Consider the following 26,200-nt stretch of genomic DNA (forward strand, 5'->3'; position numbering starts at 1 on the left):
TCACACAGCTAGTAAGTGTTAAGTGTCTGAGGCCAGATTTGAACTCAGGTCCTCCTGACTCCAGGGCCAGAGCTCTATCCACTGTCTCACCTAGCTGCCCCTCCTGACCCCCTTTTGCCGGAGAAATTTTTACGTGACCCCGGCATGCACAGCGCAAAGTGTGTGTATTATGTGTTCAAAACCAAGGTTGCAGCAACCCCCACATTCAGTTGCACCACATCATATGAGTTCAAGACCCACAGACTAAGAAGCTAGGTTCTAGACAAGGCACATGAACACGATTAACTGCAGTATCTTAGGATAAAATGTGTTGAGGGGAAAGGTTGAGATAGAGATTGAAAATGCTAATTGAAGCCAGGAAGGCTTTCTCCAGAAGGTGGCTCTGTGAGATGATTTCAAAGAGGGTAAGAATAGGTGTGGTAGCCCACTCTTTTCTGATCTACTAAGGTTAAGCTTTTCTTTTTAGTCCCTCTTCAAGGTACTCCTTATGAATCTGGTAAGTAATAGAGGTTTTCCTTTTCTGTTTTGCCTATCTTTACCTTTCTTTGAGATAGGAGGTGTTTTTTTTTTTTTAATATCTCCATTATCATTTTATTGAGCTGAAGGAACCACATGTAACAGAGGAATGGCCCATAAGTCCAGGCCAGTAGACTCCAGGATTCTAATGGACTCCTGTACCAGGGAGTATAGTATGCACTCAAGTCATCAGCTAGTATTCAAACATTTACTAATCACCTGCTACTAAGTCAGGCTCTGAGATAAGCACTGGGAATGGAAAGACAAAAACTAGATCCATCTCTGCTAGAGACAGAGATATCTGTCCTATCCCATCCTACCCCCAATTTAATTTGTTTGTATTTCCTAGGATTTTTTGGAGACCTTGTCAGAACACAAGATATGCTAGTCACATCTCCAGTAAGGAACTTGCTTAAGGTAACTTAGTGAGTTAGTGGAATAGGCAGAATTTGAATTCAGGTCAAAGCATGGATTCTCTTTCCATTACTCTTTAGAGTATACAATGTAACCTCTTTCTTTGAATGGAGTTAGAAAGATAAATGCCATTTATTGTTACTCTCTTAGGCATCTGGGTGGTACAGTGGATAGAGATCCGAATCGGGAAGACCTTACTTCAAATACAACCTCAGACACTTATTAGCTGTGTAACCTGGAGCAAGTGATGTGACCTCTGTTTGCTTCAGTTTCCTCATCTGTAAAATAATAGCACCTTGGGGGGCAGCTAGGTGGCGCAGTGGATAAAGCACCAGCCTTGGATTCAGGAGGACCCGAGTTCAAATCCAGCCTCAGACACTTGACACTTGCTAGCTGTGTGACCCTGGGCAAGTCACTTAACCCCCATTGCCCTGCAAAAAAAAAAAAAATTAATAGCACCTTCCTCAGAGGGTTGTGGTGAGGATCCACTGAGATAATATTTGTAAAGTGCTTTGCACAGTGCCTGAGGCCACATAGTAGATCCCATTTAAATACTAGGTGCTACTATTATTGTTATTTTTGTTATTCCTGAACACCTGGACAAAGAATTATATATATAGGCTACCTTCTGGAAGAAAGACTTATTTGCTCCCTCTGAATTCTGTGACTGATGGTTCCGATGAGTTATTTCCTTTCTCATTGCTTTATGCCAATATGATGTGTCTATGAGATAGGAATTTTACCAAGTCCAGACCGTGTCTTCAGTATTTGAATTTGTTGACAGTAACTTAAAATTAAATAATGATTTAATCAAGTAAACGTAGATAAATAAACTTAGCTTTTTGTGGAATCCGCTGCTCTCTTGCTTTAGGTGGGAACTCCGTTTTCTCGTGGTGTGTCTGGAGGAGAGAGAAAAAGAACCAGTATTGGAATGGAGCTCATTTCTGATCCATCCATCTTGTTTTTGGACGAGCCCACAACTGGCTTGGACTCTAGCACAGCGAATGCTGTTCTTTTACTACTGAAGAGGTGAGGATTGAGGAAGGACAATCCACTCAAGTGTCCCTGCTCCCTGTTAAGGGCTAAAATTCTAGCTAGTCTGTCTAAAATATCTAATGAGTGGTCGCCAATAAATTATAAGCTTTAGCAAGAGTTAGACTTTTAAGCGTTTATTAAGGAGAATAAGAATTTGATAAAGAGAGAGAGAAAGGCCTAGATTCCTATCTATTAAAGGGAAAGCACATTTTTAGCTCCCTTCTCTGCCAGAGTCCCCAGGAAAGAGCATGAGACCGAGCGCCAGTCTCTTCCTTCCTCCTCCCACTAGCCCCCGACACTTCTTGACGCCAAAGAAAAGACTCCTGGTCTTGCCCTCAAAGACCTTCGCTTCATGGGTGTAACTCTTCTACAGTAAGTCTCCAGCAGGTGGCGTCATTCCAATCGTTACATCCCAGAAGCCTTTCCTAATTCCTGGAGTTGTCATTGCTCCCTACTTCAAGTTATTTTGTATTTCTATGTATGTACAATGTTCCCCCCAAGTAGAATATCCACTCCTTGGAGGAAAGATTATGTTTTTGTTGTTTAAACCCCTTGCACATTGCTTGGCACATAGTAGATACCTAGTAAATACTTCCTATATTAATCGAATTGAATAAAATAGTTTAGGTAAAGATACTGTCAGAATTTTTCTATTATGGACAGTTCTTGCTTTATATAAAATTGCATTGTGCAAATTAAATTCCCCAGTGGGTAGCGGGAACCCATGCTGACTCGGGCTCTGGCTCTGGCTCCTGATTGGCAGCAGCAATGGTAGTAGTGGTGTAGACCCATGCCAGTGGTCCTCAGATCCAGGCACTGACGGTGCTCCAGAGCCATGCAGAGCCCCATGAAATGAGGGAGAAGTTCTGTGGAATGATCTGCTTACATTAAATGAGAGCTGACTGTATATAGGGTTTATTCTAGGAGTGTGATTAACATTATTTCGAATAATGAGTCATAACATAGTGAAAGGGTATGAAATGCTATATGAATTTTATGTCTGGGCTTGAAATAACCAAAATATCAGCCTTCCTTGATGGTACAGAAATTTAACGTAAATTTCTAGGACATTGATCTAGGCTTTGCTTTGATCCTTTTTCCTAGGAAGCAGTTGAGCAGAATTTTTTCTCTAGCGAAGACGAGAGGATAAAAAATACAGGATTCAGAAGCTGCCCCAATATTTAATTTAATCTGTATACTTCAGAAGCAAATTTCAGTCATCAAAGATTGTGGGCATTCTTATAACTTGATCAGGTGTTAAAAAATGGGAAACTGTTTTCACTTTATTGTGTTATTTTTTAGTTGGATATGCTTCAAAATAAAGAGCAAATGTGGTATGAAAGAGACAAGAGAAAATTTTAATAAACTAGAAGCAAAGCCCCCAATAGCGGTTCGAGAGGAGACACATTCTCTGTAGGTTCACTGATTCCATTTTCTGTCTTCAATTTAGGATGTCTAAGCAGGGAAAAACAATCATCTTCTCTATCCATCAGCCTCGATATTCCATCTTCAAGTTGTTTGACAGTCTGACTTTGCTGGCTTCTGGAAGAATGATTTACCATGGCCCTGGTCAGGAAGCCTTGGAGTACTTTGCTTCTGCTGGTACAGTAGATTTTTTTTTTCATGCACTCATGAAAAGAATTGGACTAGGTGATTAAGGTACTTCCAGTTATAAATCTCATATGATGTGGTTCAGATTCTCAGAATCCTAAAAGGAAAAACTGGGTTGTAGGAGGTGGTTAGTGGTAGTAACAAAACAAAACAAAAAGCCCAGATTATCATTCGTCTGTGATATGTAACCACTAAGGGTTTGTCTGAAACTCAGTTATCCAGGTAAAATATTACTATTAAGTCACCATGTCGTTTATCCTTTATTCTTTGTTCTTCACAGTTGCTATAATTAATCCAAATTCAGCCTATATAGGATTAATGAAGCAAGTAAAATCTTTATTATACCTTTCCTCTCCCACATGCCAACACTTGAGTACCTTGAATATACAGTAGAATCTTGTCAGAGATTCCATAATTACTGCATAAGATGAAAATCTGAATTAGGATGAACCCTTGAAAGTCTCTTAAATCAGGAGCCAACATTCCCCTTGAAACAACCTTCAGTAATGCCTCAGATTGAATTCTGGAACAGCACAGCTAACAAAGGTCATCGTGAGATATTTTTCCAGCCTAAGATGACTTATGAAGTTGGAAGGAGAGGTCTGTGACACCAGGGTAGGGGTTGGCCCAGACTGCACAAGTTAGCAACACCAGCTGTGGGCTTTGAAGGTGCCTGCAATCATAGCAGCAGCAGCAACATCTGTAAGTCTCAGTCCAGAGAAGGTCAGGGGATAGGTCCTATTTGGCAACTCCAAAACTCACTTCCAAGCTGTAGTTTCAAGGGGAAGAGGAATGGTTTAGGTCACAAAGGAACAAGATCTCTGAGGAGCAATAGTACTTGCAGTTGCAAAGGACCAGGGGCCTTTCCAGGATAAAGACCAGAATACAGACCAGGAGGAGAGCAGTGACCACACTTGTACACAGATCAGACCACCTTGGAATAACCAGAAACTTCCAAACTCCCAGAACTGCCTCTGAAAACAACAGGGCAAAAAAGCCTGAAGCTTGGGACAGTGCCCCTTTCCCCCACTATCCTCCAGTACGAGTAACAGAGCCCAACTTTAACATAGGTTCAAAGTCAAGATTAGGCTGGAAAAGTGAGCAAACAACAAAAACCTGACCATAAAAAGCTACTATGGTGACAGGGAAGATCAAGACCCAAACTCAGAAGAAAACAACAATATTAAAACAGCTACAAGCAAAGCCTCGAAGGGGGGGGGGAATGCAAACTGGACACAGGTCCAAAAAGAATTCCCAGAAGATTTTAAAAAATCAAATAAGAGTGATAAAAAAATTGGGAGAAGAAATGAGAATAATGTAAGACACCTATGAAAAGACAATTAACAGCTTGATAAAAGAGGCACAAAAACACTTAAGAAAACAACATTTTAAAAAACAGAATTGACCAAATGTAAAAGAATTTCAAAACTTCACTGATGAAAATAACTCCTTAAGAAGCAGAATTGGCCAAATGGAAGAAGAGGTACAAAAACTCACTGAAGAAAATAATATTTTAAAAATGAGAACTGTCCAAGTGGAAGCGAATGACCCCCTGAAACATTAAGAAACAAATAAACAAACAAAAATAAAGTTAAAGAATGAAAAATAGAAGAAAATGTGAAATATTTCATTGAAGAAATAACCGATCTGGCAAATAGATAAGTAGAAATCATTTAAAAATTATGAACTACCTGAAAGTCATGATTCAAAAAAAAAAAGCCTAGACATCATATTTCAAGAAATTTTAAAGAAATCCCTTTAAATTATTGATAAATTATAGTATGGTATCTTACAACAGTTGTAGTTTCAAAGAAATTAGGTTCTCTTTAAAAGAGGGTAGGCTAGGGGCAGCTAGGTCGCGCAGTGGATAGAGCACCGGCCTTGGAGTCAGGAGGACCTGAGTTCAAATCCGGCCTCAGACACTTGACACTTACTAGCTGTGTGACCCTGGGCAAGTCACTTAACCCCAATTGCCTCACTGGAAAAAAAAAAGAGGGTAGGCTACATAATTATTGATATGGAAATAACTAAACATTTTTAATTGAATATAATTTTACTTTTCACTATACCCAACCCAGTTATTGATGAGGAGCGAAGCAGAAGCTAATAATTCTATTCAAATCAAAGAAAATAGAAACAAGTAAAGACTTGTCATAAAACCTGATGAAGGGAAGATACTCATACATAAGTATCATTATATTTCAGGATGATCACACCACCACAGAACTATTTGTTCTTCCTTGGCTATGAGGGGAAAGGGACCAAAAGAAGTCATAGGGAACATAGTAGGGTTTTTTTTTAACTAACCTGGAATGCTGGGAGGGCCAACTAAAAGTATCCCTCTCATTGGTTCTATCAACTTTAGAAGAATAAATGGGGGTAGCTAGATGGCGCAGTGGATAGAATACCAGACCTGGACTCAGGAGTACCTGAGTTCAAATCTGGCCTCAGACACTTAACACTTACTAGCTGTGTGACCCTGGGCAAGTCACTTAACCCCAATTGCTTACTAAAAAAAAAAAAAAAGAATAAATGAATGTGGCTGTGATGAAGAGGAAATTCTAGATTCATACCACAATAAGCTTACAGAGTGAGAGGCATGCAGGAACTGAGATATTCTCTCTCTCTTTCTCTCTCTCTCTCTCTCTCTCTCTCTCTCTCTCTCTCTCTCTCTCTCTCTCTGTCTCTCTCTCTCTCTCTCTCTTTCTCTCTCTCCTTCTCTCTCTCTCTCTCTCTCTCTCTCTCTCTCTCTCTCTCTCTCTCTCTCTCTCTCTCTCTCTCTCTTCCTCTCTCTCATAGTTGAATTTGTGGGAGTTAAATGTACACAATTCCCTTATAGCAGTTGACAAATAACAGTTGATTGCTCCATGAATAAACTTGAAGGTACCATAAAGGAGGAGGCCTCCCCCAACTCATCCAGCTAGTGAGTTGTGTAGAACTAAGGTCTCCCGACTCCTAATTATTACCAGGCAACTGAAGGAACTTTGTACCAGACTTAGTTTCTTGGCTCTATCCCCTTTTTCTGTATCAATTCTCAACACCACCTTCTACCTCCCATTCTAACCCTCCTTCCCTCTCCTCAGGAGGAGGTTGATCTAATAATTGCCCTGCCCAAGAATCTTTAGTGACTCACTATTGCCTCTAAGATAAAGTTCAAGCTCTTTGACCTTTATGAAAGTCCTCCATTATCTGGTTCTAAAGCCTCTTTCTGTATTACTTCATTTTTAGCGGTTCAGTCATACTGAGTTCTTGGCTGTTGTGCAGACTCCCCCATGCTATATTTCTTCTCTCCACCTTGAATGTCCTCTAGATATCTACCATTCAGGTTCTTTTTCTTCCCTTGAGGCTGTTACACGATCCCTGAATCAGTTAATCAACATTTATTAGACACCTCTTAGGTTCTAAAATAACAAAACTCTGAATTTTCTCCCTGACCCCTAGATCTCCTTCAAGTATTTTTTCTCCTTTTCCCCATTTACTCCCTACTCTGTATGGTTCTTATCTGTATATAAGTGGTATCCCCTTGAGTGGGGAGACCCCTTGAGACCCCAGTTCTTGTCTTGGCGTTCCCAGCTTCTCATGATAGACTGTTTTTTTGTTTTTTTGTTTGTTTTCTTAGTGAGGCAATTGGGGTTAAGTGACTTGCCCAGGGCCACACAGCTAGTAAGTGTTAAGTGTCTGAGGCCGGATTTGAACCCAGGTACTCCTGACTCCAGGGCTGGTGCTCCATCCACTGCCCCACCTAGCTGCCCCCATGATATACTCTTAATAAATGTTTGAGTTAATGAAATCACCTTGAAATAGACCTTGAGAAAAGGCAGCAAGGTGGGGCAGTGGATAGAGCAGTCAGGAAGACCTGAGTTCACATCTGGCCTCAGACATTTACTAGCTGTGTTGACCCTGGGCAAGTCACTTTACCCTGTTTATCTCAGTTTTCTCATCTGGAAAATGAGCTTGAGAAGGAAATGGCAAACCACTCCAATATCTTTGCCCAGAAAACGGGGTCACGAAGAGTTGGACACAACTAAAACAACTGAATAACAACAAAAAGACCTTGACAAATAAGGCTAACACTAGAAAGATGTAGGTCCCTAGAAGAAATCATGCTTTGTGCTTTTCCCTTCCTTTTCTTCCCCATTGATGTTTACTTTAAGTTGATCTTGCCCATATAGAGAGCAGCATTAAAGGGAAAAAAAAATCAGGGTTTAGGTTGAGATGTATTATGTAGAATGGAAAAGGGGCGGTCTCAGTGTCTTTGTCTGAGTTTGGGGAAAGAACATCAGAAAAGTTATGTGCTGATTTTATGTATATGGATATTTATGTATCTGTATATATATGTACATTGTATATACTGATGTCTGTAACACCGATCTATGACTTGGTAGGTCTGCTCCCTCCTCAGAACAGGTCAGGGTGCAGGATGCTTCTGCCTACTATTTCTACTCCATGAGTAGTTTCTTCATGATCTATTTCCTTACTTTTTTCCTATTTCTTCCTCTCACTCCTAGAGGTGAGTTTGACCAGATTTGAAAGAAAATGAAGCAGGTACCAGGACACCCACTTCATTGGCTGTTTCCATTCTCATTTAATGTGGGGATGTTGGAAGGAAGAAATACTCCAGCCCCAGCATAATAATAATTGTCCTTCAGTGTATAGGAAAGTGTGGGGTATAATTGCTTGACCGAGAGGGAATGACTGATTAAAACTGTGTCATTGGATTATCAGGGTGGAAGGAAAGAAAAATGACTAAAAAGAGGAAGATAAAATGTTTGGGCTCTTCGTGCCCCTTGACTGATTCCTCTCTAATCCTCTGCTTCTTCTTCTGCTTCTTCTCCTTCTTCTTCTTCTTCTTCTTCTTCTTCTTCTTCTTCTTCTTCTTCTTCTTCTTCTTCTTCTTCTGCTTCTGCTTCTGCTTCTTCCTGCTTCTTCTTCCTTCTTCTTCTTCCTTCTTCTTCTTCGCAGTTGGAGTTAAGTGACTTGCTCAGGGTCACACAGCTAGTGAGTGTCAAGTGCCTGAGGCTGGATTTGAACTCAGGTCCTCCTGACTCCAGGACTGATGCTCTATCTACTAAACCACCTAGGTGCCCCTATTCCTTTTATTCTTATAGATCACTACTAACTGACTCCCTTCCCCAACATCACCCCTCTCCCCCAGTTACTAAGCATGGCCATATTTTGATTTTCTTTGTAGGCCATCACTGTGAGGCCTATAATAATCCAGCAGATTTCTTCCTGGATGTCATTAATGGAGACTCCTCTGCTGTGCTGTTAAACAGAGAGGAAGGAACTGGTGAAGGTAAGAAATGGAAAATAATGTGTGAATTAACTAGATTTATAGTTTCAGATCCATTCTAGTTGTCTGAAATTAAGAAACATGACAACGTAGGATTGTGGATTTAAAGCTTTGCTATGAGGGTGTGGAATAAGCAGTGGACATTTAATTGTATTATCTAAATTTCAGTAACCAGTGTTCTAGCTGGTTGATAAATAAGGCATATACTGCTTATGCTGTGCCTTGTTCTAGATGTGACAGTATTCGCAAGGAACATTAATTTTGGCGATAATTTTATTGATGTTGTTTAACCTGAGTGTAAGAATTTGATATCAAAGACCAGATATTAATATGAAGATTTGAATTTATCATGAAAAGAGAATAAAGAAAAATGATTTGTTAAAACTTCTAAAATATAATAACAAAACTTCAATTCTGGAGTTATAATAACAACTCTAGTTGTTAAAGTAATGCTGCTAACTTTTTTCAAATGTGTGATTACCCAAACTCATAAACATTTGGGAGAAAGTCCACTTAAATTATTTTTTTTGTGAATTAAATATGAACTTTAAAATAATTTCCTCTTGTAAAGTTTTAAAATCAGGATATTAGGGAAACCAGTGAGAAATTTTTTACATCAGTTATATTTTTAATAATTCAACTTTGCTTTCTCTCTTTAATCCAAAGCTAAGAAGAGTTCAGAATCTCCTCCGCATGATAATAAGCCCATCATAGATGTTTTAGCAGAGAATTATATTAATTCGACCTACTTCAAGGAAACTAAGGCAGAACTAGATACACTCTCTGTGGGACTTCAGAAGATGAAGGCTACTCCTTTCAGTGAAATAACTTATATTACTTCCTTCTGTCATCAACTCAAATGGGTGTGCAAGCGGTCATTCAAAAATTTGCTGCGTAGCCCTCAGGCCTCTATAGCTCAGGTACAGTTACTACATCTTCTCAAACATGTCTCTGATCATAAGAGGTCTTAAGTAAATTGTGAAGTACTGATTGAGACCATTCCTACTACAAGACAAAGTAGCAGGTGGCATATATATGAAGTTTGACTGATAGAGTTATGGATTCTGCTTTTCTGTTCTCTGTCATGATAACATACCATTTCTTCCCTTTCCCTTCTGCTTCTTATGCCAGTGTCCCTAAGGATGAATCAATATATAGTGTAGTTTTTATTCATTGTAAAAGCCTAGGGAAGCAGTCTGTTGGAATTTTGTTTCCTTTGGCAGTCACCAAGAGAAGCCCTGGACTTGTAGCAGTGACATAGCTGTTATTCCAAATACTTTTGGAAAGCATTGTTTGGATTTATTTTTGTGGCAGCATTTTTTTTTTTTAGTACATTCATTGATGAGCACATTCATTTTCTTTTGCGGGATAGTTTGGTTTTTGGAAACATCCAGAAGTCATTTAGAGCCAACTGATAAATAAACTGGGGAGTCAGTTTGAGGGGATGTTGTTTTGTGTCAAAAACAGATGCAGTGATAAATTGGTGATACTAATTGTCTCATGTGGCTTAGAGGAAACTTTAAAGGAAGAATTCCAAAGAATCTCCCAGGGAACTTTGCTTGGAAGGAAGATACTCCTTGGGTGTGCCTTATAATTTTTGTGAAAATATTAGTCTTCTTCATCTCCTCCTAAATTATATGTACAGCTTTTTGCTGTGAAGATTGTGTATAGATTGTGTATCTTTATTTATAGTCCTGGAGTATTCATTCCTACTGTATTATTTTATTAAACTGATGGGGCCTATCCAAGAAAACTGATGGCCCTTATTGGTGTATTATTTTTGTTGTTGTTATTATTATTATTATTATTTAGTGAGGCAATTGGGGTTAAGTGACTTGCCCAGGGTCACACAGCTAGTAAGTGTCAAGTGTCTGAGGCTGGATTTGAACTCAGGTCCTCCTGACTCCAGGGCCAGTGCTCTATCCACTGTGCCATCTAGCTGCCCCCTGAATAATAATATATTTTAAAATTATACATTTTCATAGCACCAATAGAGAGGAGAAGCAGTCTAACATTTATTAAGCAATTACTACGTGCTAGGTGAGGCAGCTAGGTAGCGCAGTGGATAGAACACCGGCCCTAGATTCAGGAGAACCCGAGTTCAAATACAGCCTCAGACACTTGACACTTACTAGCTGTGTGACCCTGGGCAAGTCACTTAACCTCAATTGTCTCACCAAAAAAAAAAAAATAATTCTTGGATTCAAATCTTGCCTCTGACAGAAGGCTCTGTGGCCTTGGGAATGGAATTTAACCTCTGAGTGTCCTAGGCAGCTGCCTCAAATTATAAGTTGCAGAAAAGGTGAGGATTTTTATTGATAGAGGGAGTTTACTTATTGAGACCTAAAAATTGCAGACCCAGTCCAAAAGAACCCATCAACAAGGTTTTATTGAATGTTTATATATTGTGTCCTTTGTAAGTTGCTTGGTCAGTGTTTCAGAAATGAGGCATGGTGCAAACCTTTAAAGATCTTACAGTGCTGCCACAGCCAGTTTGGTATTTGTTTTTGTCTTAATGAAAACTTTGTTTCTTGACTTTATTTTATGAAGCTGTTAACTGAATTTGTCTGGGCTTATATTTCCCTTGGGGGTCAAGCATTTTAAATACTATTGCATTCCTCCCTTGTATTCAACTACAATTATATTTCATCTCTGTAAACTAACATATTTACATGTTATCTTCCCATAGACTTCTTTTTTGGGGGGGTGAGGCAATTGGGGTTAAGCGACTTGCCCAGGGTCACACAGCTAGTAAGTATCAAGTGTCTGAGGTTGGATTTGAACTCAGGTACTCCTGACTCCAGGGCCGGTGCTCTATCCACTGCGCCATCTAGCTGCCCCTAGACTCTTTATTACTACACCAAACTTCCTGTTTTAGAATATGTTCCACCATTTTATTACATGTATTCAACATGTTATTAAGATAATACAGTTGAGGGGGCAGCTAGGTGGTGCAGTGGATAAATCACCAGCCCTGTCACTTAAACCTCATTGCCCTGCCCCCCCCCCAAAGATAATACAGTTTATTCTCCAGTGTTAGTATGCCAAACGCATCAGTTTGGATAGGGACTGACCCTTTCCCCTTGTTTTATAATGACTTTGTTGCAATTTAGTGATAAAATGGTTCTATAATTTTTTAAACGTCAGTACTTAAATATGTCCAGTTTTTGTTTTTGCTTCTAATTACAACATCCTTTCCTCTTTCCTTCCCGCCCCCCTTTCTTACAAAGGTAATCATCACAGCTTTCCTCGGATTGGTTGTAGGTGCCATTTTCTTTGGACTAAAAAATGATCCCACTGGAATTCAGAACAGGTAAATAACTTTCCCCAGAATCTCTGTTGGAGGAACACTAAATAATTAAAGGGTTTAAATGCCATCCCTGAACTGTAGGATGCCAAGCCAGTAAACAATTCTTATTGGAACTGGTGGTCAGTTTTCATCCTTTTTTTTTTTTTTGACTGTTCCATATGTATGGACAACTTTTTCTATTTCTCACTTTTTCTGGTTGTTCTATTGGACATCAGCTACTATGATTGGCATCCGTAGCCAGTCTCAATTAGGGCTAGTGTAAAAATGCAAAATTTCACTATAAGTTTATGCAGTAAAAAAGCGAACACAGTGTTTTGCACATATTGCTCAAAAAAAGTTTGTCTTTTTCTTTTGTCTGAAGGAGAACTGTTGAAGAACTGTAGCAATTACCCTTTTTAAAGCTTTGTTGACATATGACATAAATAAAACAACATTATTTTCTGGCATTACTGTACTCACCTTTTTTTTTTTTTTTAAGTGAGGCAATTGGGGTTAAGTAACTTGCCCAAGGTCACACAGCTAGTAAGTGTTAAGTGTCTGAGGCCGGATTTGAACTCAGGTCCTCCTGAATCCAGGGCCGGTGCTTTGTCCACTGCGCCATCTAGCTGCCCCTGTACTCACCTTTTTAAAAGTGGTACACAGATGTCTATTTTCCTTGTTTATGTTAGCAAAGCTTTGATGCCTCTTTGTTTTTCATTCTGGTTGTTTTGGAAACCACAGGGGAGGATGATTTTGTTTGAATTTAAAGTAGAAGGTACTCAGTTTTGCTTTGTTTTGTTGTGTACTGAACTGTATGGTTTGTCTTCTCACCCCTGTGTTGTTTTCTGTTCTCCCTCCTTTTGTCTGTTGTCTCTTTTGCTCCCTCTCTTCTCTCCTCTGCCTCAGTACTTCTCCATTGCTTTTTTTTTTCTTCTCTTATACACATTCTCCCCCTTCCTGTGAGCATAACTTGGCTTTTATATCCTCTTGGTTGTATTTTCTCCCTCCCAACTTTCTACCTGTAGAAGAAATTCTGGTTATTTGAACTTGATAGTTGGATTCCAGATGAATAGAACTTTTCTGTATTGTGCAGTAACAGTTCGCTTATTTGGCAGTCACATAACAATAACCTCAAATATCTGGAACACAGCTGAGACATAAGCAGCAAAAAAAAAAAAAATCATTTGAGAATCAGTCCAAAACACAAGCGTTTTACTTATAAGGGAATTCTCGGTCAGTAACTATTTTCTCTTATTTTAGATACAATCCTAAGAAACTTGGTTATGGGGTTTTCTGTTCCACAGCAGATTATCAATGTCAGACTTAAGAAGTTCTTTATGTACTCAAGAAAACATAGTAGTTCACATGCAACAAACTACCATTCAGTGATTTTTTTTAATATCGCTGCATTAAGGTATATCACAGTGATACCCATTCATTTTGATAACCCTGAGTAATCAAGAGAGGAGAGCATACTCTATTTATGAAGCTGGGAAAATGTGTAGTACATTTTCAGCAAGATTTCCATTCAAAATGTTTGAAAATAAAAAATAACTTGTCATGTAAAGGGCTAAACTTTATTATGTGGAAAATCTAATCTTATGACATATCTCCTAGATAGCATATAAATACAATGTTACCATGATTAATGCCCAATTCTCTGTTTAAGATTGGGGTTGCTGGGTGTTATCAATCCACTAATAAGAAAACACCACAGGAAAGAGCCAGTTTGCTTTCTTCGGCAGAATTGGCCTCAGTAACATTGTATTTACACCACACCCTTTGGTGAGGGTTGTTTACTGCCACACAGATGAATGGAAAAAGGGGGTGATCATTAATTACCAGAAATCCTAATTATCATTTTTGTTACTTATAAACAAAATTACATTGTGTAGGGCATGTGGTTGGCTGCAGGTGGTTTTTGAACAATTTCTATTTTCACAGAGCTGGGGTGCTCTTTTTCCTCACCAATAACCAGTGTTTCAGCAGCGTGTCAGCAGTCGAGCTTTTGGTTGTGGAAAAGAAGTTGTTCATGTGAGTAATCTCTTCCTGAATAATTATCAGTGTGAGCAGTGTTTGAGCCATTCATATGCACTCTCATCGACTCCTCAAGAATTCTGGCCTTGGCATCAGAAAATGTGGGTTTGAATCAAGCTTCTGTCATAATTTGGTGCCAACCTTGTCTGTTATTTTTTTGTTTTTGTTTTTGTTTTGTTTTGTTTTGTTTTTAGTGAGGCAGTTGGGGTTAAGTGACTTGCCCAGGGTCACACAGCTAGTAAGTGTTAAGTGTCTGAGGCCGGAGTTGAACTCAGGTCCTTCTGAATCCAGGGCCGGTGTTCTATCCACTGCACCACCTAGCTGCCACCTTGTCTGTTATTTTTGCTGTCTAGTGTTGTTTAAACTGATGCAGTTGTCATTGCCCATATTGCTCTTATGGCTCTCCTTTCTAGAATCTCTTCTTGGATGGAGACAATAAAATAGTTGCTCATTTTGAATATTGTCTTCTAATTTCCTGTTTAGAGTTTGACAAGTTACTTTATGGAGCTCTTAAAACTATAAATTATTAAACTCTGCATTGTAGTTTATATCTATATATGCATAACATTTGTTTTATTTTTTTAGACATGAGTATGTTGGTGGATACTATCGAGTTTCTTCATATTTTTTTGCAAAGGTGTTATCTGATTTGCTACCCATGAGGATGTTACCAAGCATCATATTCACTTGTATAACTTATTTTATGTTAGGTAAGTAACACAAAAACAAGGTTTATCTAAACAATTCAGGGTTGGTTTTTTTTGTTGTTTTTGCCTTTTTTGTTGTTGTTTGTTTGTTTTTTGTTTGGTTTTGTGGGGCAATGAGGGTTAAGTGACTTGCCCAGGGTCACACAGCTAGTTAAGTGTCGAGTGTCTGAGGCTGGATTTGAACTCAGGTCCTCCTGAGTGCTTTATCCACTGCGCCACCTAGCCGCCCCCAAAAGTTACTTTTTAAGTAGACCTACTTTGGAGTTTGGAGTCTCTCTGCAAGGGCCAAGACATTCTTTTAAAATTTTTTTTCCCGTTGTAATGAGAGCTTATTGATAGGACTGTCTCATACAAAGAGAAAAATTAAATTTTGATATCTGAATTTTAAAGAAACCATTAAAAGCCTAGTCATTTGGATTTCTTATCTATCAGGTAAAAAGTGACATATTATTAGGTTGTGGCTCTAGAGACTAAAGTTATCATAGCCCAGGATATTAAAGCAGTAATTAATAAAGTCATTTAATGAAGAACACATTAGTTTATGTTCTTTTTCAGTTCTTTAAATAGAACAAATAGCCCATTTCAATTAAGCAAGCATTTATTAAGCACATCATATGTGCAAAGTGTTCTCCTAGGTATGGGTGATAAAGCACCTCTCATAATCATTCTTTACTCCCCCAATATCTATAAACCAACCAAATCAAAGGCCTTTTATTGCACCCAGCAGTACCCACCAGTAGTAGTAGTATAGCGCTAGGTGGCATCATAGTGCTTAGAGTACTGGGCCTGGAGTCAGGAAGACTCATTTTCCCGAGTTCAAATCTGACCTCAGACACATACTTAGCTGTGTGACCTTGGGCAAATCATTTCACCCTATTTGCCTCAGTTTCTTCATGTATAAAATGAACTGGAGAAGGAAATGATAAACCACTTTAGTATCTTTGCCAAGAAAATCCCAGGTGGGCTCACAAGGAAGTCAGAAATGACTGAAAATGGCCGAACAACAAAGGCACTTGATAAATAATTGTAGATTGATAAAGGTAATGCGTTATTTAACATTATTTATTCTTATTATTACTTAACATTATTTTTATCATTATTTAACATTTTATGGCTTTGTTCTGTTTGAGCTTTACAACATCCTTGTGAGGTGAGATGCTGTAGAGATCATCATTACTGTTTTACAGATAAAGACAGTGAGGTTCAGATTGTTGAAGTGACTTACCCATAGCCACTTAGCTTAGTGTAGTAAACATGCCAATGTTATAACATTCCTATTTGAGAATGAAGACAAGGATAAGAGGCTCTTGATAATGTAATGTAATGTAATGTATTTTATAATATTCTATCTCAATTTATCTCAATATAATAGAATATTATCAATAATTATAAAAATTATTATAATAATCATAATATTATAATACAATGTTGTAGTATTATGTTATCTTTTATAATGTCCTGTCTCGGTATTTTATAATCTGCCTCAAAATCACCATGTTGCAAACAGCTGAATTATCTTCTCGTTTTATTTTTTCCCATGCTAAGGACTGAAACAGGAGGTGGGGGCCTTCTTCATCATGATGTTCACTCTGATGATGGTGGCCTACACTGCGAGTTCTATGGCCCTGGCTATTGCCGCAGGTCAGAGTGTGATTTCGGTGGCTAATCTTCTCATGACCATCTCATTTGTTTTCATGATGGTGGGTTAACCGTTGTTCCAAGCTGTTGTGGGTTTTTTGGTTTGTTTGTGTGTCTTGTTGCTTCAGTTATGTAGAACCTGGTTCTTGAACAGCATCATAGAGAGGAGGGGTAGATTGGCTCATCCCGGAGTTACTAAAATGTGGCCTGTTTTAGAGCTGGCCAACTTTTCTTCAGTGGTCCCATCTCATGCTTTATACTGCAGAAAATACATATAATAAATGGTTTTTAAGAACCTCTGCCTTAGAGAGTTGCCTCTGACACTGAGAATTTAAGTATTACATAGTATGTGACAGAACAAAGTTGTCTGGATTCCAATGCTGGCTGGCCACCCACTCCTTTACAAATGACCTTAAAAAGTACAAAAATCCAGTTATTTCATGGAGGCAAGGTTTATCCAAGCAGTTCAGTTGCATACAAATGCTAAGATGCCTAATAGATTGATTAAAATAACAGGGGACAGGTATTCTTTCCACCCCCAAAGTCATGGTTAGATGACTTGCCCAGGGTCTCACAGCAAGTAAGTATCTAAGGCCAGATTTGAACTCAGGTCCTCCTGACTCCAGGACTAGTGCTCTATCCACTGTGCCACCTAGATGCCCCATTGTTAGTCTTCACCAGCAAGTATTAGGACATGAGCAGGTAAAGAGGTGATGGGGAAACCATTCCTTAGAAAATGACAGCAAAGTTTCAGAAATCTTTTGCCCGTGACATTAGCCTAAAAATTGTGACTATTCTTGCTTTTTGTAGATATTTTCAGGGTTGTTAGTAAATCTCCGAACCATTGTGCCCTGGCTTTCATGGCTTCAGTATCTCAGCATTCCTCGATATGGTTATACAGTAAGTATTTCTTTTGTTCTTTGCTATAACTGAGATCCTGTCCCTGACTGTAGGAAATCTGAAACTAGGAAGCCACACTTACAACAAGTCAAAATCACATTCTGTTCTCTAAGGAATCAGACTCTTCTTTATTTACATTTTTATGAGATTCACATTAAGGAGGTGAGGAGTTTAAAACTAAAGAGTCCCATAGCCAGTGCTTCTTTGCCTTATGGATCCTTGACCCTTGACTCTGCCAGAAGTCAGGGTGGAAAAGTTTGGCTTGTTGCTTTTCAAACCTACAAAACTTGGGAAGCCTGGTGTATTTTAAAATTAATACTCATGGATCAAAGAAAAGGTAAAAAGACCTATATTGTAAAAATATGTGTAGCAGCTTTTTTTAAGTGGTAAATTTGTAGTGGAAATTTGAGGGAATGTACATCAATTGAGTAATGTCTGAATAAGTTGTAATATGTGATTGTGATAGAATACAACTATGCCATGAGAAAAAATGAGGGGGATAATTTCAGAAAAACCCTGGGGAAACTTTTATGAATTGATGCAAAGTAAAATGAGTAGAAACAGAACATTTTAAAAATATTTTCAAAATTTTCTCATTAAATGTTTTCCCAATACATTTTAAATCATTTTTAACATTCATTTAAAAAAAATTTTTGAGTTTCAAATTCTCTCCTTTCCTTCTACTCCTCCCTTACCCATTGAGAAGACAGGCAATAAGATATCAATTATACAAGTCATGTTAAACATATTTCCATGTTACTCATGCTACAAAATAAAACACACATACAAAAAGAAAAAGTGCAAAAAGTATGTCTTATTGAATGGAATTTTGATTGCATTATGGTTTGAAAAGTACGTTTCATATTTCTGCTTCTCTGCATTTTTTGGTGAAGTTTTTATCTTGCAATAGTTTTTGTGAAGGTGCCATGTACAGCTGAAACAAAGGTATACTCCTTTCTATTCCCATTCAGTTTTCTCTAGAGGTCTATCATTTCTGACTTTTCTAAAATTCTATTCATCTCTTTAACTTAGTTCTCATTTGGTTAGATTTATCTAGCTCTGAGAGAGGTAAGTTGATGTCCTCCACTAGTATAGTTTTACTCTATTTTTCCTCCTGGAATTCATTTAACTTTTCCTTTAAGAATATGACTATTAGGTGTATATGTGTTTAGTATTGATATTACTTGTCTATGGTCCCTTTAGCAAGATGTAGTTTTCCTGATAATCTTTTTTAATTAGACCTATTTTTTTTTCTGCTTTGTCTGAGATCATCATTGTTACCTTTGCCTTTTTTTTTTTAACTCAGCTGAAGCATAATGGATTCTGCTCCAGACCTTTATTTTAACTCTGTATGTTTTTCTATTTCAAGTGTGTTCCTTACAAACAACATGTTTGGTTTCTGACCCATTATGCAATCTGCATCTGTTTTGTGGATGAATTAATCCATTCACAGTTAGGATTGCTAACTGTGCATTTCCCTCCACCCTGTTTTCTTCTATTTATCCTTCTGTCTCTCCTTTTATTCTGTCTCTCCACTAGTTTGTGTTGCTTCTGACCACTGCCTTCCTTTATCCATCCTCCCTTTAACCACTCCCTTCCCTTCCTCTTCCCTGTTGGGCAAGATAGATTTCTATACCTAGTTGATTATATGTGTGTGTTTTTCCTCATTGAGCCAATTTTGATGAGAGTGAGATTCAAATATTGCATGCCATCCCTCCCATTTTCTCCTCTACTATAAAAGTTCTTCTTTGTGCTCCTCTTTTATCTGATATAATTTCCTCTCCCTTCTCCTAGTTCCTAATCCCTTCTCCTCTTTCCCACTCCTTTATTTTTTTTAAGATCATCCCAACATAACTGACTCACTTCTGTGACCTCTTGTATATGTAGAATCCTTCTAACTGCCCTAACAATGATAAGGTTCTTAGGAATTATGTGTATCAACTTCCCATATTAAAATGTGAACAGTTTGACCTTATTAAAGTCTCTTATGATTACTCTTTCATGGTTAGCTTTTTATGCTTTTCTTGAATCTTATATTTGAATGACAAATTTTCTATTTTACTCTGCTCTTTTCATTAGGAATGCTTGAAAGTCCTTTATTTCATTAAATATCAAGTTTTTCCCTGAATAATTACATTCAGTTTTGCTGCATAGGTGATTCTTGGTTGTAATCCTAGCTCCTTTGCCTTCCAGAATATCATACCCCAAGCTCTCTGATCCTTTAATGTAGAAGCTGCTAAATCTTGTGTTTTCCTGACTGTGGCACCACGATTTTTGAACTGTTTCTTTCTGGCTGCGTTCACTATTTTCTCCTTGACCTGGGAGCTCTGGAATTTGGCTATGATATTCCTGGGAGCTTTCATTTTGGGATCTCTTTCAGGAGGTGATTGGTGGATTCTTTCAATTTCTATTTTACCCTGTGCTAGTATTGGGTGTTTATGTTATATCCTCCTACTTTGCTAAAATTAATTATTTCCACTAGTTCCTTCAGTTGAATCTCTAGGATTTTCCAAATATATCATCATATCGTCGGCAAAAAGAGATATTTTTATTACCTCATTGCTAGTTCTGATTCCTTCAGTTTCTTTTTCTTATCATTGCTATTGCTAGCATTTCTAGTCCAATACTGAACAATATTAGTGTTAATGGGCATAAAAATTCACTATTTGGTAAAAAAAAATGTTAGGAAAACTAGAAAGCATCATGGCAGAAATTAGGTATAGGCCAATATCTTAGACCATTTACTAAGAAAATGTCAAAATGAATACATAACTTAAATACAAAGGGAGATACCATAAGTAAATTAGAAGAACATCGAACATATTACCTATCAGGCTTATGGATAGGAGAAGAATTTATGAATAAACAGAAAATAGAATTGGGACATGTAAAATGGATAAATTTAATTATGTTAAATTAAAATTTTTTGTACAAATAAAATCAATGTAATCAAGATTAGAAGGAAAGCAGAAAATTGGTGATTTATAGAGTTTTCTCAGAAATGTTTCCTGTCTCAAATATCTAGAGAACTTTGTCCAGTCTGTAAGAATATAAGTCATTCCCTAATTGTTAATTGGTCAAAGGATATGAACAGTTTCTGGATGAAGTAATAAAATTATATGTAGTCATATAAAAAATGCTGAAAATCACTTGATTAGAGAGATGTAAATTAAAACAACATAGAGATGTCATCTCATATCTCTCAGATTGACTAAAAGTTTTGAAGGAAAATATGACAAATGTTGGAGGGGATGTGGAAAAATCAGGACACTCTAATAAATGGTTGGTGGAACTGTGAACTCTAAACATTTTTGGAGAGCATTATGGAAGTATGGCCAAAGAGTTCTAAGAGTTAAACCCTTTGACCCAGCAATACCACTATTAGGTCTGTTTCCAAAAATAATAAAGGAAAAAGGAAAAGAACTTATGTGTTCTAAAATATTTATAGGAGCTCTCTTTGTCTTGGCAAAGAACTGGAAATTGAGGGGATGCAAATCTGTTAGGGAATGGCTAAACAAGCTATGGGATATGATTGTGATGGAATACCACTGTGCTGTAATAAATGAAGAGCAGGCTGATTTTAGAAAAACATGGAAAAACTTGCATGAAATAATGAAGAGTGCAATGAGCAGAACCAAGAGATTATTGGATATAGTAACAGCAATATTGTTTGAAGAGTAACTGTGAACAACTAAGCTGTCCTCAATATTATAAATACTCAGATCATGAAAGAAGATGCTATGTGCCTCCAAAGATAGAACTGATAAATAAAAGTATGCATAGTATGGTTTTATATATGTATATACATATATATATATATATATGTATGCGTGTGTGTGTATGTAAAATGGTGGCCTTCTCTAGTGGGAGGTTGTGAGGAGAGAGGGAGACATCTTGGAACTTAAAATGTATAAAAAATAAGTAAAATTAAAAATGTTGATGAAAAAGAAAAAAGGAAGCATGGTTAAATATATGGAAGTAATGAAGTTGATAATTTGGAAATATTCAAATTATTTTAACCATTTCTTTTTCTAATTTTATAGGCCCTGCAGCATAATGAATTTATGGGCCTAAACTTTTGTCCCAATATCAACACAACAGCTCCAAACAGTTCCTGTGAATATGCAGTGTAAGTTTGTGTGCTAATTGCTGCTATAGCTTATTTTTCTAAAGTCTAAATTTCGTCTAAGTTTTGTTAGCCAAAAAAATTTCCTTTTTAAAAATGAACTTCTATGAGGTTTAACTTTTTAAGTTCATTATATTTGATTATATAATTTGCAGTGTACAATATTTATTAATTATTCATGGTATTTTAGTTATGTAAAGGACATAAACACACACACAGGCAACCAAGAAAGAAAATACTTTTTAGCAGTTAATTCATTGATCAGAAGAGAGGGCAGTAGCGACACAGGGTATTGAGTGTGAACTTGCTCAGTGACTCTGCCAGCCTAATGTACAGTTGGGTGAACTGATTGATCTTTCAACAAACATTTTTTTTAAGCACCTACTTTTGCCATGTACCGGGGAGACAAAAACAGAAGAGAATCCCTAAGAGCACGGAGCTGATATAATAATAGCTAACATTTATATTAAAGCTCCTCCTATGTGCTCCTCACTGTGCTAAGTGCTTTTTAATTATCATCTTATTTGATCCCCACTGCAAGGTAGGTGCTATTATTGTTCCTATTTTTCCAGTGAGGAAACTCAGGTTCTTTGACTTGCTTAGGGTCACACATTTAGTGTCTTAGGCCTGATTTGAACTCAGGTCTTCTGACTCCAGGCCCAGTGCTTTATCTGCAGTGCCATCTAGCTGCTTATATACATACATATATTATGACAGATGGGGATGGGATTTCTAGGAGGTGTGTCATTTGAAATTAGATGGGGGTGCCTATCTTTGTCCGAAGTTTTAGGGAACTTATTTGGGGTTTCTAATATGTTGCTTCTTATACATTAGAGGCTTTAGCATCAGTTTTGGGCATTAAGCATTTATTAAATCATATTAAATGTTAGTAAAGAGAGAGAGCACATGGCTCCGAAAGTTGAGAAGCCCTACATTATTACCTAGGATAGAGAGAGAGTGTGCGCTAGGGGGCCACCTGGCTGCCTCCTCCAGTCTCTTGTAAGCTCCCTGCCAGTTGGGAGGATGCACTGCTCAAAGCTAATTGGCTAGCATCATTCAAATCTATTGGTTTACTGGACTTAGGGGTGGTCCATATGAAAATGAGCAGTAGGAACTGAGATCAGAGTCCAGAGGGCAGAGCCCCTGAGGGGAAGGTGTGGTTTTAATCTCTATTGTCTCTATTCAGAGTTCAAGGTCCAACTTGACTGACTGGGCTGGCCTTAAAAGAGGTCAGGCCTGTAGACCCTTTAGTTGGGGGGGCCTCTGGGACCCTCAAAACCCATCATTTTCTCACAGAGGATGAACAAAAATTTTATATATTTATATTTTACAATATATACTATTTTGTCTAATATATTACAGTGTGGTATATTTATAATATAATATGCAACATATCTATATATTTAATATATACCATATTAGATAATATAGATGTTTTACTATATACTATATTTATAATATTTATGTATTATAAATGAATAAATTCTCATTGTAAAAATGAACGAGGTGAATAGGAAAAGGGGGAAGCTGGTCAGGAATAATTCACATTAACTTTCACCATAATTCACATTTATATAGCACTTGTGTTTTTTGTTTGTCTTTTGGTGAGGCAATTGGTATTGAGTGACTTGCCCAGGGTCACACAGGTAGTAAGCGTCAAGTGTCTGAGGTTGATTTGAACTCAGGATCTAGGGCTGGTGCTTTATCCACTGTGCTACCTAGCTGCCCCCAGTTCTATCTGTCTATCTATCTATCTATCTATCTATCTATCTATCTATCTATCTATCTATCTATCTTTCTTTCTTTCTTTCTTTCTTTCTTAGGTCACACAACTAGTAAGTATCAAGTGTCTAAGGTAGGATTTGAACTCAGGTCCTCCTGAATCCAGGGCTGGTGCTCTATCCACTGTGCTACCTAGCTGCCCCCAGTTCTTTCTTTCTTTCTATCTATCTATCTATCTATCTATCTATCTATCTATCTATCTATCTATCTATCTTTCTTTCTTTCTTTCTTTCTTTCTTTCTTTCTTTCTTTCTTTCTTTCTTTCTTTCTTTCTTTCTTTCTTTCTTTCGTCACACAGCTAGTAAGTATCAAGTGTCTAAGGTTGGATTGGAACTCAGGTCCTCCTGAATCCAGGGCCGGTGCTCTATCCACTGTGCCACCTTGCTGCCCCTATATAGCACTTTTAAGTTTTCATGTTTTACCTCACAGAAACCTTCACAAACATGCTGATCCCCGCTTGAAAGGATGAGAAAGCAGGACTTGCTTGTGATTATGTAGCTTGGTTGAATGCAGATCCAATTGCAGATCCATTACTTGACCCACTCCAGCACAGCTCACTCACCTTTGCTGCCTTGCTTCAGTGTGTCATGCTAGGGTTACAGTAAGGAAACAGAGAGGTCAAAGGTTTGGAAGGGTAGTGTCTATTGCTTATCACAGATCACAAGCAACAGCTTATGAAGAGGAGCCTGTAGAACACTGGAGGCTTTCTGTCCTATGTGTTTTTCAACTTGTGTCTAGTGTGTGCAAAGCAGGCTCCTTAAAGCCCTGCTCTGCTAGTAGAGAAGGTGGGCAAGTCCTTGACTTTCCTCATCTCTAAAAGGAGGAGGCTAGATGACCTCTGAGATATCTTCCTGTTCTTAATCTCCTGAGCTCCAGTCACCACAAAAGGTAGAAAACTTAGTACACTTGGCCCTTCAGAATTTATGATCCATGGGCAAGTCATTATGACAGGGAAGTGCAACAATTTTAGGAAGGTGAGAACAAACAAACAAACAAAGAAACTCTTAATTAAAATAATAGGATCATAAGGTTTAGAGCTAAATTTGACTTCTTTCTTTGCAGAAGTGGGGCTTTTTGCATGCAACATTGCCTCCGCTGTTAGACTTATAGTTGAAGTGTTGGTTTTGCTGAACTGTTTTTTTTTCTCCTAAATTCTTTATTACAGGGATGTCTTGCTATGTAGAGAAGAGGAGTGTTGTATATTTGCAAATGATACCATATGAAAATAAAAACATTTTAAAAGGATAACAAAATGTGGAGGGAAAACAATTTAGAGCCAGAAGGGACGTTAGAGATGAACCCTTCTCTCATGCAGACATGTTGTGGCTAGCTTTCTAGAAAGTATGATTTAAATGCATTTGTAGAAACTCGGTTTTGGAACAGGAAGTGTGTGGAGGGAGAGAGGGGAAGAGAAAAGACTGTCTTTGTAATTCTTTTTGAAAATATCTACATTTATCAGACATGGTGACACATGCCTGTAATCCTTGCCACTGGAGACCTGAGGCTATTGGCTGTGTTGATATCAGGTGTTGTGAGTGATAGTGGGTGGAGCCAAGTGGGTGTTCCCACTAAATCCAGCTTCAGTATGGTGAGTCCCTGAGAATGGGATGGATGGGGGAATCAGGCTCCCCAAGACGGGGTGAACTATCCCAGGTTGGAGAAGGTCCAGTGTGTTAGAACAACTTGGGTACTATAGGGAGACCTAGTCTCCCCCCGCCCCTCCGAAATACACTAATTTTCATCCTTAGTTAAACTTTTTAACTTTCTTAGTGTCTAATTCCACCAAATCAGCCCAGAATAATGTATAATTCCACTAGATCAGGAGAAACTTGATTAAAAAAAAATCTTCTCTGCCAGTTTCTCAAAAGCAAAACATTGTGTTCTGCAATTCCCTAGTTGAAGGACAGTATTATAAACACTGAATCATCAGAGCTTTATTATTTGTGTAACAATAGGCATTTCTCAGGTTCTATTTGGGCATTCACCGACCTGTGCTGTGTGTTAAGCAGTGATAAAACCAAAGACAGTGCTACCAGGGTGACTTAAAGCCTTTTTCCTGTTGATGTTGGCTTTCAGGTGCTCTGGAGAAGACTTTTTGAGAAACCAAGGTATTGACCTGTCTGATTGGGGCTTGTGGAAGAACCACGTTGCCTTAGCCTGCATGACCATCATCTTCCTTACCATTGCCTACCTGAAATTGTTGTTCCTGAAGAAGTTTTCATAAAACACTTGTGATCCAGTCTCACGAAACATTTTTGATTATTGTAAAATATTCATGGTTTGAGCTCTTGCTGCAGAAGAATTACTTCCAGTTAAATTGAATTGACTTTTACTGTGATTAACTAAGTCTCCGCAATTTCACTATGAAGCTGTTATAAATATTATGTTTCCAAAATACTAATATCCCAAAGAAGCAGCAACATAAGCTAATGGTTTTGTGTATATTTATCACTTTATATACTCATAAGATCAAAGAAAAGACACTAGTTATTACTCATTGGTCTGGCACTGTTCAGTAAATGATGATAAGTATTTACACTACTGTAATATGAACTCTGAAATGTCTAGGGGACATTAGGTTTTATATTTTTGGACTTGTCATGACAATGGACCAAAATTTTTGTCCTTTAATAAACTTATTAAAATAAAGCTTGCCTATTTTCCTCTGGAGCAACAATATCTAAAAGGAGTTGCATTGTGGAAAGAGAATGGGATAGGCAGTAGAAGAAAGGAAATTCTAGCTCTGCCATTCACTAGTCGTGCAAATCACCTTTAATCAAGAATTTATTAAACACCTATGATAAGGCGTTAGGAAGATGAAATCACAGTAAAACCAGAAGAAATATAATGAA

The 26,200-nt window shown here is 37.8% G+C and overlaps 1 protein-coding gene across 5 annotated transcripts in view; it reads left to right on the forward strand.

Moving 5' to 3' along the window:
• The window catches only part of ABCG2 (ATP binding cassette subfamily G member 2 (Junior blood group)), a 64,789-nt gene extending 38,792 nt beyond the window's left edge, over positions 1 to 25,997 (forward strand). For all 5 annotated transcript variants that reach the window (XM_043971479.1, XM_043971478.1, XM_043971482.1 and 2 more), the window contains 11 exons: positions 1,802 to 1,959; positions 3,416 to 3,567; positions 8,768 to 8,872; positions 9,536 to 9,789; positions 12,100 to 12,182; positions 14,103 to 14,192; positions 14,781 to 14,905; positions 16,448 to 16,602; positions 17,351 to 17,440; positions 21,484 to 21,569; positions 25,425 to 25,997. In XM_043971479.1, the coding sequence (XP_043827414.1) occupies positions 1,802 to 1,959; positions 3,416 to 3,567; positions 8,768 to 8,872; positions 9,536 to 9,789; positions 12,100 to 12,182; positions 14,103 to 14,192; positions 14,781 to 14,905; positions 16,448 to 16,602; positions 17,351 to 17,440; positions 21,484 to 21,569; positions 25,425 to 25,572 (1,446 nt within the window). In that variant the 3' untranslated portion in view covers positions 25,573 to 25,997. The remainder of the gene's footprint in view (positions 1 to 1,801; positions 1,960 to 3,415; positions 3,568 to 8,767; positions 8,873 to 9,535; positions 9,790 to 12,099; positions 12,183 to 14,102; positions 14,193 to 14,780; positions 14,906 to 16,447; positions 16,603 to 17,350; positions 17,441 to 21,483; positions 21,570 to 25,424) is intronic.
• Positions 25,998 to 26,200: the final 203 nt, after the last annotated feature.

Source organism: Dromiciops gliroides, chromosome 6, assembly GCF_019393635.1.
Source record: "Dromiciops gliroides isolate mDroGli1 chromosome 6, mDroGli1.pri, whole genome shotgun sequence".
Lineage (NCBI taxonomy): Eukaryota > Metazoa > Chordata > Mammalia > Microbiotheria > Microbiotheriidae > Dromiciops > Dromiciops gliroides.